Source organism: Saccostrea echinata, unplaced genomic scaffold, assembly GCF_033153115.1.
Source record: "Saccostrea echinata isolate AGI-Se365-2 ecotype Australia unplaced genomic scaffold, CSIRO_AGI_Sech_v1 ptg000001l, whole genome shotgun sequence".
Lineage (NCBI taxonomy): Eukaryota > Metazoa > Mollusca > Bivalvia > Ostreida > Ostreidae > Saccostrea > Saccostrea echinata.
The window spans coordinates 41,531,497-41,549,252 of record NW_026889750.1 but is presented as its reverse complement, the minus strand read 5'-3'; the positions used below and the strand labels follow the sequence as shown (position 1 = coordinate 41,549,252).

Here is a 17,756-nt window from a genome sequence, read left to right as displayed (position 1 = left end):
GTGGACTATTGTTAAATCACTTCCAAACATCAAAAAAATCATCAAAGATTTTATTACATGTATTGCAAACCAATATAAGCCAGACTTCATTTTTCATGAAAATACAATATGAACAGAGAACATGACAATACAGTTGTTGTATCATTTTCTGATGCAGTTTCCAATAAAGTTCCCAATGATTTGCTGCTAATAATGAAAATTCCACACACATTAACCAGCTCAAATGTACACTTATATAGACAATTTCAGGATTAAATTCAAGTCATAAATGACTCCTAACTATGCTAAAAAGCAGAACAGATTGGTTTCCGTCACCATGTGGTCTACTAAAAATCTTCAGACTTGTCATAAAAATACTCTTGAGCCATGTATGTTATAGCCTTATATTGACATCATAAAAATGTAAAATAGTATAATACATATCATTTTAAGATACAAATATTTAACTGAAATGTCCTTTCTAAAGCCTAATACTATATTGCTTTACAAAAGGAGATTTCTTTCATATTTTGGTTTAATTTTTTTCAAATGCTTGCTTTTTGCAATGGGGCTGGGTGAACACCTTACAGATCATTAACTTTCCCTCTAACACCATGCCCCTCAAAGACGTATTTCTGACAAAAATGTGAAAGCTAGATGTCAATCATTGAAGTCTCAATCTGAAAAAAGATAGAGGAAAGTATCCATAGTAGTTTAATAGGGAAAGTACCCACAGTTCTTTTATAAGGAAAGTACCCACAGTACTTTTATAAAGAAAGTACCCACAGTACTTTTATAAGGAAAGTACCCACAGTACTTTTATAAGGAAAGTACCCACAATACTTTTATAAAGAAAGTACCCACAGTTCTTTTATAAGGAAAGTATCCACAGTACTTTTATAAGGAAAGTACCCACAGTACTTTTATAAGGAAAGTACCCACAGTTCTTTTATAAGGAAAGTACCCACAGTACTTTTATAAGGAAAGTACCCACAGTTCTTTTATAAGGAAAGTACCCACAGTAAATTTATAAGGAAAGTACCCACAGTACTTTTAAGGAATTTAAAAGTTACATCATTCTGAGTATACCTGCCCTTTCATTGAGTCATGATTTCAAAGATCAGTGAATAATTAATTAGTAAATGCATCATCTGAAACAACTATAACTTTTTCTAAGAATTTGGTGCAAAATATCTGTGACTGGATATGAAAAGAGAAATATCTTATACTAGGGTATTGTAAGAGAAAAAAGTCTCAAAATATTTCAGAAAAACATTGCAATATATGATGATACATGAAGTTTTTTCATTTGCTTGTTTCTCAATTTTGTTTATTGATTTTCAGGAAGAAAAAAATCAGATTTCAGCTTTTCCATTCCAAAACTCTTATTCTAACAGTCTTTTGCACTTATTTTTTATCCATTAATTTTTAATTGCTAGAAAACAATCCAACATTTCTTCAGAATTTTTAATGTATTCTGACATTTTGTTAATGCGAATACTCTAATTTTTGGACCAAAACATGCTTATTACATATTCCAGAAGTATCAACGTGAATAAAATCGCTATTTCATTTTTTGTTTCAATATATCACATCAACCCAATCGATGTATATAATTGTTACACCCCAATCAGATAAATTTTTAACTCAATCCATTATTTTACCTAAATTAAGAAAATATTTTTTTTTAAAAAAATCCACAAAAAACATTATAATGATTAATAGTCTATACTTAATCGGAGCCTGGGTGGAGGTGAGTTAGAGGGACTAAAGCGAGCCTTTCAGAACTGCATAAGCAACTCTTACTTTGTCATTCTGCCTTGACAAGCATGATGTAAAATGATGAATTAAGAGAGAAGAGATAGACAGGGATATATAAGTATGCTGTGGTTGCACAAGTTAGCGTAACATATTAAACATGACACATATTAAGCAATATACAATCATAAAAATAAAATGTTTTACTTTTATGCTCATCTCAATAGTTACATAAAAATAAGTACACCTCAGAATCTTGAGATATTTTAAGAAAGTTGCTTTTTTCAAAATATACCACCTTCTTTATCTTGTTCATGTCAGGTGATCAAAAAATTTCTTTTTGGAAAGTTTTTGGTGAGTATTATCTACAGATATCCTCAGTAACTCTTTTGCACTTTTAGCACTTAAAATCCTGAAAGTTGTCTTAGGAGTCTTAGATTAATGTGTCCTTTATTATTGTTCCCTGACAACCGGGTTCTTTATTCAAAAAGTTATAGTTTCTACATGTATTATCAGTTCCTTATTGCTAGATGTGATGTAGACAGTACTGATTTTGTGACCAGGGTTTCACCCTATAATATGCAGAGAACATGACAGAATAAAAATATTTCCATTTTAAAAGCCTTTTAAAGGAAGGAAACTCCTAAACTGACTTTGGGAAATTCTGCTAATGGGCATACATCTATTAAAAGGTTTAAAGACATTAAAAATACACAAAAAATATTTTGTGGAAGGTTGACTTCTTATTTCATAAAGAAAGCCAGAAACAGAGTAAATGAACCGAAAACTAATGGTAATAGCTTTAGAAGACCTCATGTTCTTCTGTGGTCAAGATAGTGGTGTGATTACCAAAACGTCACACTGCATCAAATAACACACAAAAAATCACCACTTTTGTGAAGTATTGACAGTATTGGCCTTATAGCCAATATCCATAAAAAATTTCTCTTCAGTCTTGTTAAATACAGATTTAACATACACATAGAATTTGTGGTCACTACTTGTTCAAGGCCATATCTTAAGTCTAGAAATAATACTATACCATAACATTTATGCCTTTTTCTGGACTGGAAAAGTCATAATTGTTGTTGACCTCAATGGATATTGATCTCTGCAAAATTGGTGTTAAAATTGTGCAATCATTCTACATTTACAGAAAATACTGCATAAATCATGTTAAGGTACTGAGAATGTAGTCTACAAATTATGCCCTTGTACTCTTAAAAGTAATAGAATGCTATGTTTTATGTATATTATGAAAAAATATTATTTCTGAAGTTATATTCTAATATCTTTATAATTTAATATATATATATGTAGTTGCATGTAATAAAATTACTTCATGGAAGTGAATGTATTTATCCTTTAAATTCCTATACAATTCTCAGTATTTATTTGCACGTAACATGATTGAACAGCTGACAATACCTGTGGCAGAGGTAAAATAAATTTCTTTTTCTTATTCATGTCTTGCTACACAAACCAAGGTTCCATTTCAGTTACACATTCCAGCTCTCCAACACACAACAATCATGCATCACAAAAAACAACCACTGAGCAATTCCATCACAGTTCATTTACATTCCAGCAGAAAACACATTATGAAATCACACAATAAGTCCAATGGACTGTTGATTAATTAACTACAAAAGCTGAAGTCCCTTGGCTAGAGTAGGACTTTGCGAGACCAGGCCATAATCTGAGCCGTAAAATGTCAGTCGGCCCTTCTGCACGCCAACACCACGAATAAATGTGACAATCCTCCCAATAGTAATCTATATGACATTCCACATTTTCTCTCTTCAAAAGAAATGTGAAACATATCTTTCTTACTGGTAATATAAATTTAAGAAACCAAACCCTTCACTGATGTGAAGGTGTGTTTTATACAGGATAATGAAATGTATACCTCAGGGCTTTATCAAATTAGACAAACATTTTCACAGTAACTTTTAAAAAAGTGAATATTTGTAATTTTTTTGAAATGCAAGAACAAGGAAATATAAATTGAATACAAATATACATGCTGATTGATTTATGGGCAAGGAGCAATGTGATACTAGTCTGAGTATACTTTATATAGGTAAGTCGGCAAAAATCTTCCAGAGTAAGAGGGGTTATCATACAAGCAAAATAAGACTAGCTTGAGCAATATCTTATCTCCAGTACATGTAATTGTTTTTACATGCAGTTGTTATCCTCAATGCCAGTAAGACAGGCTATAACTGCTGTCAGATTAAATAATTGTATAATATTATAAGAACAAAACTACATGGAAGACACATAAAAGTGGACAATTTTAAGTATTTGTGTATACGTAAAAACTGTTTTAAAAAACAATAGAGCTTAGAGGTATAACTGACTTTCCGGAGTACAACATATGCTCTGTTCTGATTATATCTTGTTTTGTCTCAGAGTACAGCAAGGAATTGTGTGTGTTCAGAGTTCTGGTTTATGTTTTCTACAACAACTTCCTCTTTGTAAATACCACTGTCTAGAAATCCTACACCTTCCTCACAACACAAGAATTCCACCTTATTTAAACTTCAACAAAGCATTATTTGAATAGAATACACTCTTTTCACTTAAGTGCTTCATCTTGACACATTATGTCACTTACCAAATACAAAAGCTTCACTTAAATAAAGAAGCTGATGCAAAACAGTAGTTTCTTTTTCTTCAAAAATATCCTTACATAAAATATTTTTCAACAAGTAATATTTCAAGGGCAAGCAAGTCCTGATATTACAAAATTGAGACACAGATATAGGGTAGCACATCTACCTCATTGTCCTGAGCTTTGTTCAATAACAAACACCCTAAGTTAGAAAGCTTGTAACAAGTTGAAATATTAGCCTATCAGGATTAAGTTTGATGTTTTCTGGATTGACAAAAAAAATTCCTAAAGTGATAAAACCAATTGATAATTCTTGTAATTTCCTTGATCTTTTATTTGGTTTCACCAAAAGATACAGTGCTAAAGGAAATGTTATCAATGTTTTCCTGACATTTTATAACCCTGTGAAAATTAAACTTTTCACTCAATTGTAACAGACAAAACCTGACAAGAGTAAGCATTCAAAACTGAGTGGTGCATCTCTGAATACAGTAGATCAGGCTTTACTTTTCTTTCCTTCACGTGAGGTGTGTACTGTACACTTATTGACCGCTATTGGTTAGAGATGGTCCAGTCTGATATGTACCCATTAGTGTTGGAACATACAAAGAGTGCGAAGCTGCCCATTAAAATGCTATAAAACAGACCACCAAAACTAGATCACTGAGAACGAACATAACCCCTACAGACATGTTACATTAATACAGACAACTGTCTGTCAATCACATTTACATGTACAAAGGGAGATAATTCAATCACCATCTACCTACTGTATGATACACATGTATAATCCATGTTATGCAGAGTATTCCTTTATTTAAAAAAAAAAAACAAACAAATAAAATTAATCATGACAGTTACTTCAAAAACAAGTTACTTCTTTACAATTGTAATTTGACGAAGTGCTAATCAAATGCAATTTCCATATATCAATCATTTAACTCTTGAATCCATTTTGAATTTTAACATTGCTTATATTTTATTTCACAGGAAAAGCCATCTCTGTTTTCATTATGATTCATATTCTAAATACATTAACCTAGCATTAACATGGCAGATATTTAGAAAATTCTGTTCGATAAAACAGATGCACATATGTTTTTACTAATCCATGGGCCTTCTAACTGAATACTAAAAATATAAACCATGTGGCTTACACAGTTTTCATCAACAGAAATGTTTAAACATCTTTGACTGAAGTGGTCAAATGCATTCTACATAATTAATGACACTCTCACAATTTGTTTTCAAGTGAATCAATCATAATGAATTGCAGTAGAGCCAAACTATATTTGTTACATTGACACCATGTTCACTTAACTCTAACTTTTAAAAAGAGTCTTATTCTCATATAAATGAAGATTGCCATTTTATTGATAAATTAATGAAGACGTCAACTGGTTTGATCAACTTGTATCAAGTCTTTCTGTAGTCATGGTTCACCTTCCCAGAACATAGAGTTGACTGTACATGTCTGTTATGGATTATTATGAACTGATAACATACATCCATTACATAAGTGTTTTAACACAGATATAAATAATTAAATCTATAGTTAACAAAATCAATGATATTCTCCAAAAAACATCCAAAATTTAGTGCGTCTTTACAATTAATTAATTATAAAAAGGGGGATAGGCTATGATCCATTCAAGATATCGTCTGCAAAATTAAACAACTTTACCAAAATGATGTTCTCTCTCATCTGCAAGGCCACCGACTGTCGGATCTTTGCAGCCTCGCCCTGCCGTTGGAGGACCTGCCTAAATTTTCTCTCAGTCATACTCTCTGTCACTTTCTGTGGTTTATTTTCATCTCGTCACGGAAGTCGACTCTCTCCGCCATGACATTTTATGACCTAAGGGAAGTAACTCAATTAGAGATTAGACTATAATATCTGAACAATCCTTATCGCTAATCCGGATTATATGAGATAAGCGAGACACTACGACAGTTTGTCTTCTTAAAAAAAGGCATCTTTACGAGATATCGTGAGCATAAAATGTCATCGATTGGAGAGGGAGAATCGATACAATCACCTTTTTTTTAAACTTAGTATTGATGATAAGAAGGCAAGGAAGGAATCAGTGTTCTCTACACAATGGAACTCTCAGATGGCCTGAGATTGAAATAAAGACATGCATATGACTTTTAATATCAGACTGGAATAAAGACACAAATTTTAATCAAATCAAAATTTGTTCAGTGCTTGTGATTCACGTATTTTAATATGAAGTTACAGCGACCCAGAAAAAAGGAACATTTTCATGGTAAAAATGATTAGTCAACACAATCATTTTATATAGACGACAAATATATACATATTCAATTAAACAGGAACTGGTATACCTTAACTTTTCGACAGGATGTGTCTCATACCCCTTTTCTTCTTCTTTTTTCGGGGGGGGGGGGGGAGTAAGTGCACAGCTGTCAAGTCGCCTAAAATTCTTCGTTGGTTCTTATGGCCTGTTTTTTTATAGACAAGACGCAACAACATCCTGGTAGAGGATGCATTGAGCTATCATTTCCCTCCTTGGAGGCTGTAAGGTTATAATATACCTCCTGTTCCTACCAGGTTCCCCACCTACTGAGGGATGTGGACAAGAGTCAAACAGCCATTGGACAGGATAGGGGTGGGGGACTTAAAGAGAATCCCATCCCAATCTATCCGGGGGATCATATGTATAGATGTATTTCGCTGAAATATATTATTCTCCGTCCCATAATGTTCTAAATGGTGTAGGGGAGGGTCCCTCTTGTCCTAATTTTGAAGTCAAATCGTAACAGAGCCCATGCAGGACCAGGTAGTGATGTATAGAATCTTTTGACTCAACGAGGCACATTCCCAGTCTGTCCACGTTTAACCTACCAAATATGAACAAAAACATCTAGACAGGGAGAGGACCGGAGTGTGCTCTCAATCCTACCCTAGGGAATGTCGGGACATAATTTCCCTTTTAACTATTTTTCTTGATACATGTAATTTAGATTACTAGTATACCTGTATTGAATCATTTTTTTTCGGGTTGGACCTTGCAATCGCTTAGCTGCACATATTCAACTGTGCACTTACCCCCCCCCCCTTTCAAATAAAATAGGATATACCAATTATACCTAAGGTATCTTACATTGTCTAGTTGTTTAGCTCTTTCGAAAGTGGCTGTGAGTGGGATAGTTCTTTTATTAAAACCGCGACAGAAACTACCCCCAGAGGATTTGTCCTGGAATAACTCCTGTCAAAGGTTTAAAGGTGCTTAGACACAGATTTGAAGCTAATATTTTCTCAAAATTTCTGTATAATATCACGACTTATATATTGCAATAGCATTTCACACGAAAATATAGCTAAAAACTTATTTTATCTGGAAATTATTGGAACTACGAATTCCTGGACGCGTTTGATTAACACATCCTTGCACTTTCACAAATTTTATCTTTATCCTTAATATTTAAGAAAAAAAGCGATTTTGTTTTGTATTAATGAAAAACATTACATCTATAATCCAGAAAATTCAGAGTAGAAATGTGCGAAAACAAACCCCCTCACTAATATCGTCAGCCCGTGCTCAGTGTTGTGTACAGAGTTTAACAAATTGAATACACCCGTGAAATGTAAACTGTTTCTGTAAACAGGGCACGAGCTCTGTTATTGTTAATGTTTACGATTCACCGGGTGTGTTCAATTGTTAAAGTCTGCACACACCACTAGGCACGGACTGACAATACTGTGAGTGGGTTTTGCTTTCGAACATTTCTACTCTGAATTTTCTGGATTATAGTTTTAATACTTTTCATTAATACACAACAAAACTGCTACTTTTCTTCAGTATTAAGAATAAAATTAAAAATTGTGAAAATGCAAGGATGTGTCAATCAAACGCGTCCAGAAATTTGAAGTTTCAATAACTTCGACATGAAATAAGATTTTTATTATATTTTAGTATGAAATGCTATAGCAACATATAAGTCATGATATTATACAGAAAATCTGAGAAAATATTAACTTCAAATCTGTGTCCAAGCACCTTTAAGATCTTCATGGATAAGCGTTTTATTTACTGATGTACATGTGAATACATTTTTCCTGAAGGATGGATAGGACATTTCATACCCATATGTACACTGTAAAAAATGTGTTTAGATGATAGACACATTTCTAAACACATTCTTGTCACACTTTTTTTAATGCGTTTAAATTTCAAACATGTTGAATTTCAATACGCGTAATGGAAAGTGTTTTAAACCTAAATACATACATGTTTAGAGTTTAAACACAATTCTAAACACTTAGATTCGCGTTTAGAAGCTAAACACTTCAATGTTTTAAACAAGGATCTGCAAGAAAACCAAAAATATACAGGTGTGTCCGTTTTAAGTTTTATTTACTTCTAAACATCATATTAAAATGAAAAAAAAAAGGCCTAACACACAGTAAAGTGTTCTCACGCAGTCACGGAATCATTGTTCGGTGGAATTCCTTTTACTTGTGAATGGTTTCAATTGTTTTTTACAAAGTCTTTTAGAAGTTTTGACATATAAAAATAACTGGCATCTAAAGAGTTAGTAACATCCAAGTTGTTGAATTGTGTTGAATTGTCTGCATTTTGTACCAGTAGCACAATACAAAGTAAATATACATGTAAAAGACTCCAGCTATAGTGTGCTTCTTGCAGTGTGATGCAATACGGATCACTATTTCAAATCCGTCGTGATGTAAACAAAGCAGCAGAGTATCTGGATAATCTTGAAGGTATTTTCTACGGCAGTATAACTCACATCCATTATCAGAAATGAATTTTGTTCTTTCTGTCGGCTATCCAATTAAGTTAACCTGTAAGAAAGGACGTACGTTGCATTTAAGTAAAAGTATGTGTTCCTCACTGAACATGCTAAAGTTTTACATTAATTACTAAGCATATTATAAAAATGTTTAAATAAATATTATTGCAACTATATAGATTCAATATTTACTCTCATTTATGAATACATGACATAACACCGAAAGACATCCTTGATATAAAGTGCAATGTTATTTACTTTGCTCATCATGTTTATTTAATATTAAAACAAAAGTATACATACCCTACAGCAATAACAATGAGCCTTTCACATGTTTTTCACTATTTCTGCGGTGGTTGGCACTCAAGTTCTCATCAGCTTTCTTGAAAACATCGTTTACTGTTTTGTTGTGATTTTCTTTGTTTCGACAACCGCGCTTATTAACGTTCAAATATGTATCATTTCCGGGAAGATAACTCTGCACTTGACCGAATTTAAAACAAAAAACATGTTCAATATCTAAACGCATATAGATTTTAAATACATTTAGACATAAGTGTTTTGTTGTTAAACACAATATCAAACACGTTTAGATCTAAACACGTAATAGAAGTGTTTATTTCCTAAGCACATTTTTTAAAGTGTAGCGTTGCTGAACGTGAACATTTAATTCAAGATTATTAAATATATGTCCATATAATGTCAATGCCATAGTCTATCAAGAATTAATTTACTCTCCACAATATCTCTGAGATCTCATCTTTTTAATAGTATGTCTAAAAGTAACCAATTTTTATGGTTAATGAACTGTGAAGATGTTGATGTGCTGTGCAATTTGTGTGAATTTATAAGTCATATGTAGTTAGACAAATTCAAAGTCACATGTTGATCTCGACTTTCATTTCCATGTACTTTAATTCACTACTTATACTATAGTATGTTATGTTGTTAATATGCGTGTGTTGTATACTCCGCATTGAGCAGAAGTGGATTAATTAAAATAATAATAATACTATCCTTCAGCACTGACTCTTGCTGTTTATTGCAGTTTAATATAATTTACACATGGCATTCAACATACAATTTTTTAAATTATTATTATCATTGTTATTGCTATTGTTATTATTATTGTGTGTTTTTTTTGTTTTTGTTTTTGTTTTTTTGTTTTTGTTTTTGTTTTTGTTTTTTAATACTCTTTTCCATAGATTATGTATCTGTTTATTCTACATGAGGCAGAAGTGGATTTCTGTATATCCTTTAGCACCGACTCTTGCTGCCTCTTGTTGATGTATCTTTTTTTTAATGTGTTCAGTTATATGTATAATATTAATGGTAATAATGCACATGATTGCACATTAAGTTGTATCAATTGAAGGTACAGATATATCTTAAATCAAAACAACCTATGTCTACATATGAAACTAAAAACACCACCAATGTACTAAATGGAAGAATTGCTCTTCATTATATGTTGTATTCTGTCCGTTATCTTATCTGTAATTATACATGTTATATGTTTATGCCCATTGGGCCCTGATTTGGTAATAAATCCTTTTCTATTCTATTCTATAAGTATATTTTTAGTGAGTTGATAGAATATTTTATTCCCAGGAATAGCTTTGCTATATGTGAATATTCAAACTAAAAAAGTCTTCATTTTTTTAAAGGATCCATTTTTATAACAGAAGTATGATAACCCAGTTTAGTACAGATATTTAGTACAATCTGGACCTCACTCGGCCTTTTCCGTCGTTTTTTTCCGGAACTTGACGGAAACATGGAAAAAGGCCGAGTGATGTTCCGATTGAGCTAATTATTACCAGTCATCAAATTGGGACTGTAAGGATACAATCTAGTAGACATATGGGCCATTGTTTGATGATATTTCAACAATACAAGTAAGATTTTGGTCAAAATACTCCTACACAATTTGGGATTTATGCATTATAAATTCGGTGCTGCTTCCACAGTATCTTGACTTTCCACGCAAAATACAAATGACATACATGTAGTTTCTCAAATATAATGATTCATGCAATTTCACAAATACAAGTAGCTATCTCAGTTCTCCTACAGCAGATTTTAGTTATTTATATTTCCACAATATACCAACAATACCACAAACATCTCAAAAGTTTTCCTCTCTTATAACATAACGCTCTATTGGATGAAATGAAGAGGTTGAAGTAGTTCACACACAGTTACAATGGAGACAAGACTACATCCACCATCTCATTTGAATTTTTCAAATAATCTGCTGGTACTGGGTACGTTGCCGATATACCGCCAGAACACCCTCTTTGTAAAGGAAGGTATTTTAGTCTCCACAATTCTTTTGTCTGAAGTTCCTATGAAACACCCGCCCGTAGATACAATGCCACAGTGTGTTTGGCCATTATTGTTGGGGAACGCCACAATATCGCCTCGCATTGGAATGGATACGGTGTGGAAGTTCCGACACGCATGAATGATTTGGGACTTCCTGTCTCCCCACTCCGATGAATGCGCCGGGGAGTATCCACTAAACCTAAAACATATCATCACAATGTACCCAAATTTTGAAAAGGAAATTCCGTTTTATTAGTTAATAACTAATTTAGAATCATTTTTACTTTTAATCAAAGATATTGGAGAAAGGGAGGGGAAATTGTGAAATGATGCATTAGTTTTATTTCATTTATTTGTATATACCTACCAAGGTTTCTGACATGGCGCTGCCAGATCAGCTTCCCTTATAACATCATATACAAACATGGCAGATTTGTCCTTTTTGTTTCCTTTGTGAAAATCGCTGTCAGAGGACCAAAGCAGACTCCCAACATGGTGCTTGGCGACATAGTACATCCGGATATTGGGAGAAACACGTTCTGTTACAATCAAGCCACCTGCAAGCTGATCAAAGAGAGTATGAAAACGGATGTACGTTGCTTCCCAGTCTTAAAAAGGTTGAACAACAAATTGATTACATATATACTATAATACACTGTACAAAATACAAGATATAAGCTATTTTATTTACCAATCAAGGGCCCCGAGAGGCATTTCCACATATATAAATGCACAATTTAAACATAATTCACAATATACATTGTTTTTTTATATATATAAATATGTATATAAACAGTTACATAAACAGTTATATAATATTGTATTCAGCGTTAATAATCATAGACAATACCAGTGTCAAGTGTCCAAATTATTGTCATTGATCCCAAGACAATACAAATATGTTATGCTACAACATGTTCATACATGTATTTATACATTTGTATGGGTTTTTTTCCCTTTAAAATTGTAATATATTTCAGAAAAAATACAATAAAGTAAAATTGAAGAAAAGGAATGCATGTAATAAACATCTGAAAGAAGAGGGTTGTACAAAAAAAAAACGCATGGCGCTTGTCGAGTTGGGTGGGTTGGGCTGATAATTTTTTGATAGGGCTTTTACTAGTATCCTATCCCTTTGACACACATAACATCGTCATGATTGTAATGTACCATTATGTGTTGAATTGACAAAAAAGTAATTCTACATATCTTAGAAAGGAATATATGTACTTATATGCATCCGTATTTTCAGTTCTTTCCAGTGGCGGGTCCAGGATTTTTTGTTGGGGCTTCAACGCCCCCTATATCAAAAATTTGTCTGATTCATTTCATTCATTTAATTGATTTTGTTTTAATTTTATTCTAAGAATACAGGGGGCGAAGCCCCTAACATCTCCATATTTTTGTGCTAATAAAATGAAAAATATGACACCAATTGAACATTTGAGTTTATTTTAGAAAAAAAAAATGGGGAGACTCCAATACCCTGTTAAAATCCAGCAATTGTTTCGGTGCACATTTGTGAAAGAGAGTGAAAAGGTATATAAACCTGCTCAAATGCAAATTTTCTAAACTTTCTTGATAATGTTTGACGTGTGTCTTAACAATAACTCATTAAACTTTAATTTTGATTTTTTACTTGGAAAGCTATCTTTCTTTTAAGAAGGGTCGGTCCCTCTTAACATCAATAACTGTACCTCATATTTCATATAGAGATTTTCATTCCCAATCATACAACAGGCACGTAGTATCGTTTTTGAAAGGGGGGGGGGGCAACCAGAGAAAAAATTGATAGCTTACCTGAAAAACGTAAAACGTGACAAGCAAAAAGTTGTCCAAAATCGAAAATCCTATTTCGTGAAGGGGGGGGGGGGGGTTCCAACTTCCTTTCACAACTTAATTTTATTGATACGTTACCAAATTACCATGATATAACTATGCTACAGCAAAAAATGGGAAAAGGGGGGTGGGGGCAACCAGCATTTCATTGAACATTTTCAATAGTAAAAGGTTATGCTTGGAAAAAAAGAAGGGGGGGGCAGCCCCTGGTACCATTTGCCTGTACAATTGATATGAAACAGAAACCATTCCTTCTTCTCACGTTACATACGGAATGCATCTGGGTGCTTTTAACACCTTCAACTTTCAGATTTATTAACATATCATCGTTATATATACATTAAATCGTTATTAAACTTTAGTAATAATAATACAAAACTTAATAGTTGATTATAAGATTAAAAAAACGGTGGAATCGGGAGACAACTGCGAACCTACTTACACCTAAGACAACTTGCATTTATAATCCCCATTACGATCTTTGTTTTTATACAGTACAATATTTGAATTCACATAAAAACAAAGCCTTCAAATACAATAAAAGTAAAGGGAAAATATCCAACAGGGATATCGTACATGTACAATAGCGTAATTTAGCACAACAATTCACTAAATAGAAAACTTAGAACCCTGTAGACTAGGTTTCTAAATTATAAACTAAAGACCCTTGAGAACATTTAAAACTTACTTCATATTTGGCCATGGTTTTAACCAGCATGCTCCTATCTACAAATTTTTAAATTGATTGCGAAAACGATCGACAGCAATTACAAAGGTTTTGTTAGATAATGTGTAAATCAATCGTCGAGAAAGTTGGTTCAATGGAAAAGATAAAGAATTGTTTAAAGTGTCAAGTTTTTGGACCCAGTTCAACAATTTTCTGCACGGAACTTATTGAAATGGTAGATAATAAATAGCATTTATCAAAACTTTTTTGAAAGATTTGTTTATGTACAGTGTATTTCTTAATTCCAGGCCTTGGGTAAGGGGATTTTCTAGTTCCAACAATTCTACTGAAATTCAACCATTTTCTACAAACGCAAATGCCTCTTGTATGCATAAAATCGCTTGGTTATTAATATATGAACAAATAGGACACTTATTGTATGACATTATTTTTTTAAAAGTGTGGTGGTGGCGCACGGGGGGGGGGGGGGGGGCAAAACACCTTCAAAATGAGTTATTAGCATTTATTGTGATAAGTGTTTTTTTATTTCATTTTTTCTGTTTAAATTCATTCTTTCCAATTTTACTGCTTTTAATAATTGTAATATTCGTCATAACTTAGGTTTGATATGCACTTGGTCATCTACTTAATTTCCTGTAAATAAGTGGTATGGTCCTTATAACATTGAATGGTGTATTGTACTCCCCTCATTTCAGAATGGGAAATTCCACCGATGCCGTAGTTATGAGTAAAACATCTTGCTGTTCTCACCAGATTGCGATGAGGCACGTCGAGGGTACAGTTGCTTTACTTATCGTTTACTATCATCGCCTCGGACTAGAGGAATTAAGATAAGGCGCTGTGATTCATGGTAGCTTTATGGCTGTGTGATAATCACTGCGATCGAACAGATAAAAGCTGCACAGAGAATATATTATCCCTAGGGAGCCCCCAATATTTTATCTTTGGCATAAACACAGTGCAGTCGAAGACTCCCCACTTCCAAAAATCCGCCATTTTGTTCATCAACTGTTTTCCGACGGATTTCTGAATACTAAGAAACATTTAGGAGGTTCTCCTTAGTGTTTCGTCCATTGGAATTAAAGATCGGGGGACGATATCTACTAATTCAGGATGAACGGAGTGGTGTTTCTTTCGTGTTTCTTGGGGTTCCTTTGTCTTTCAATGGGACAAATTGATATCCCTGCTGACTGCGGGGTCTGCGATCGCAGTGCCTGTCCTAGCCAGGAAGACATGGTTTGTAAGGCAGGAATCACCCGTGATAGGTGTAAATGTTGTCAGGTGTGCGCCCAGGCTGAGGGGGAGGTCTGTGATTTGCCGGGACAGGGGGACAAGTACCCAAAATGTGGCGACTACCTTACCTGTGTTCAGATGGAAAGCAACAAAGATTTGGGAGTGTGTGTCTGTGACTATCAGGATAACCTTTGTGGTACCGATGACGTCACATACACCAGCATCTGTAAGCTCAGAGAGGCCCAAACCAAGAAAGGACGTGATCTAAAAGTCCAGAGCTCCGGACCGTGCAAATCAGGTAATATCTATATGCACTATACATAGATCCCTGTTATGTTTAAAATTCAGAACCACGACTAAAGTCGGTCGACTAACAAATAGAAGAAAAGGCTTGGATAAGGAATAACTGTTACATATGACTGCTGTATGTTATACAAAAGAATCTTTCTGTTAATACTATAGATATATTGAACTTATATCCTAACACTCCATTAGAATCTAAATGTTCAAAGTTGTATACTTTTAAACATTTCAGCTCCTCGTATCCTGACTGGACCAGACAGCGTAACCAACGTTACTGGAGACAATGTGGTTCTGATCTGTGAAGCTGCAGGATACCCGATCCCTCACATTGGCTGGCTGTTCCAGAGGACAGACGCAGAAATCAGCAACCTGCCAGGTAACTTGTCAATATTAAGGAGTTCAGAAAAAGATGGTTTAGTTGGGATTTCAAAGCTACCGCCACCCCCCCCCCCCCCCCGTCACCTTGTAATTAGCTAAACATCATATGGTTAATCTTCATAAAAAATGCTAACCATAGTAACTCTGTATTTTGTATCCATAGTTTTATATATGATACTGTCCATTCATTAATCATGTAATTAATTACTATGAAATAGGAATTGAAGATGTACATGAATGCATACAGGTTTTGAGTAACACATAATTAATTCAAATTTTTTGAAGTGGGCAATGTGGCTTGTCGAAAGGACCGCAGTGTGGTGGCTGACCAGAAGGTAAGGTGTCTGCAAATGATTTAACATTCGTCTCATTAAACTTGTAGGAGACGACATGTCGGTCTCCACTGTATCCCGGGGTGGTCCCGAAAAGTACCAGGTGACGGGGTGGCTTCAGGTGGAACAGGCCAGCAAGCACCACGAGGGTTACTACATTTGTGTGGCCCACAACAAGCTGGGATCAGACAAAAAGACTGGGAGGATTAAGATTCACGAGAAAGGTAGGAAATTTTCACCAATATATGGACTTCGTGTTTTGCTGGCAAACAACAAAATTTTCAATGTTATACTAACTCTGCTCAAATGTGTAATGTACGAGCAACAAAATGACGTGTCTAACCTATTAATCTATTCATAAACCGACTTTAAAGACTAACTAAGGCTTACTTGTTACTGAAAATACACACTATCAATGAGAATGTCATAAATAAGTTGTTCCAAAAATATGGAAATATGGGGTTCCCTTCAGAGATTAAAACAAAAGCACTGAAGGTTTAGGGTACTTTTAGTCCTAAAGCGTTGCAATTTGTGAATTCGGAAATATACAATATTTTGTACTTAAATTTTTTCCAGTATTGAACAGAGTGGAACGAAAAGAAGATGGAGACCAGATCTGAGTAGAATCACCAGAGTCTTTCAAGGCGATAATTTTAGCTTTCTGCTGTTTTAGCTAATAACTTTAATGTTTGTTCATTAATTGTGAATTATTTTGGAATGAATGCCACTAGCAGATCACTGAAAGTCTCTGTCTCTCAATACACGTATGTATGATGTATTTTGTCACATTGTTCTGTTCTTTTTTATGTTGTAAATCTGCAATCTTTATTTGTCCTTAGATCACAATCTGTATTATAATTATTTTTATGCCAATCTGAATACTCAATTTTTTCTCTATTTTTATTGAATATCATAGCTTATATTTTTATTATGAACCATAAACTTATAATATATCTATACTCTATTTTTTCTTTCGTATTTTATGTCGACTTATTGCTTGCTACACATGACAAAATGTCCATGAACTTTTATTTTGAAAAAAAAAAAACAATCAGTATTAAGAAGTTTTTCACATTTTTTGTCAAATTGTTTTGTTTCCTTATACCTGAAGTATAATATTGTTTACAAATGTCCTTACAAATTTATATTTTTCTGTCTTTATAATCTTGCCTCTGATCCGACAGTTAAAGGAAATCGGTATAAGTGACTTTGGATTCTATCTAAAATCAATGATGTTGTTAACACAAAATCTAGTGAACAACCAAGTCTTCCATTTTTGAAAATGCTAAAAAAAATAAATTTCAAATACTCATGTTTCTTTTTTATGTATGGAGAGAATTAAAGAAAGATTGCGCAAGACTGTTTGTAGGAAAATCTTCCTTTTCATCTTCTGCTGGTTGTGATTAATGATTTTCAACACATAGCAGACTGCTATACAATGTATCTCACTAAACATCTACACTGTACATCTAATGATGTTAAAATAAATCTCGTCTAGTGAGCCTGGTTCCTGTATTCAATA

At 33.6% G+C, this 17,756-nt stretch overlaps 3 protein-coding genes across 8 annotated transcripts in view; 1 reads left to right on the top strand and 2 right to left on the bottom strand.

Moving 5' to 3' along the window:
- Positions 1–6,225, bottom strand: part of LOC133191927 (dedicator of cytokinesis protein 9-like) — a 56,409-nt gene extending 50,184 nt beyond the window's left edge. For all 6 annotated transcript variants that reach the window (XM_061327694.1, XM_061327711.1, XM_061327720.1 and 3 more), the window contains exon 1: positions 6,039–6,225. In XM_061327694.1, coding sequence (XP_061183678.1) covers positions 6,039–6,137 — 99 coding nt within the window. In that variant the 5' untranslated portion in view covers positions 6,138–6,225. The remainder of the gene's footprint in view (positions 1–6,038) is intronic.
- A 4,977-nt stretch (positions 6,226–11,202) lies between these two features.
- LOC133179500 (uncharacterized) lies at positions 11,203–14,229 on the bottom strand. The gene is made up of 3 exons (XM_061314256.1): positions 13,989–14,229; positions 11,829–12,025; positions 11,203–11,660 (listed from the first exon to the last, which is right to left on the bottom strand). Exons 1-3 carry the CDS (start codon positions 14,016–14,018, stop codon positions 11,366–11,368), a joined length of 522 nt encoding a protein of 173 aa, XP_061170240.1. The 5' UTR covers positions 14,019–14,229; the 3' UTR covers positions 11,203–11,365.
- Positions 14,230–14,976: 747 nt separating this feature from the next.
- Positions 14,977–17,546, top strand: LOC133191857 (insulin-like growth factor-binding protein-related protein 1). The gene is made up of 4 exons (XM_061327594.1): positions 14,977–15,519; positions 15,757–15,900; positions 16,285–16,458; positions 16,811–17,546. The coding sequence occupies exons 1-4, from the start codon at positions 15,102–15,104 to the stop codon at positions 16,852–16,854; spliced, it is 780 nt and encodes a 259-aa protein (XP_061183578.1). The 5' UTR covers positions 14,977–15,101; the 3' UTR covers positions 16,855–17,546.
- The last annotated feature ends 210 nt before the right edge of the window (positions 17,547–17,756 follow it).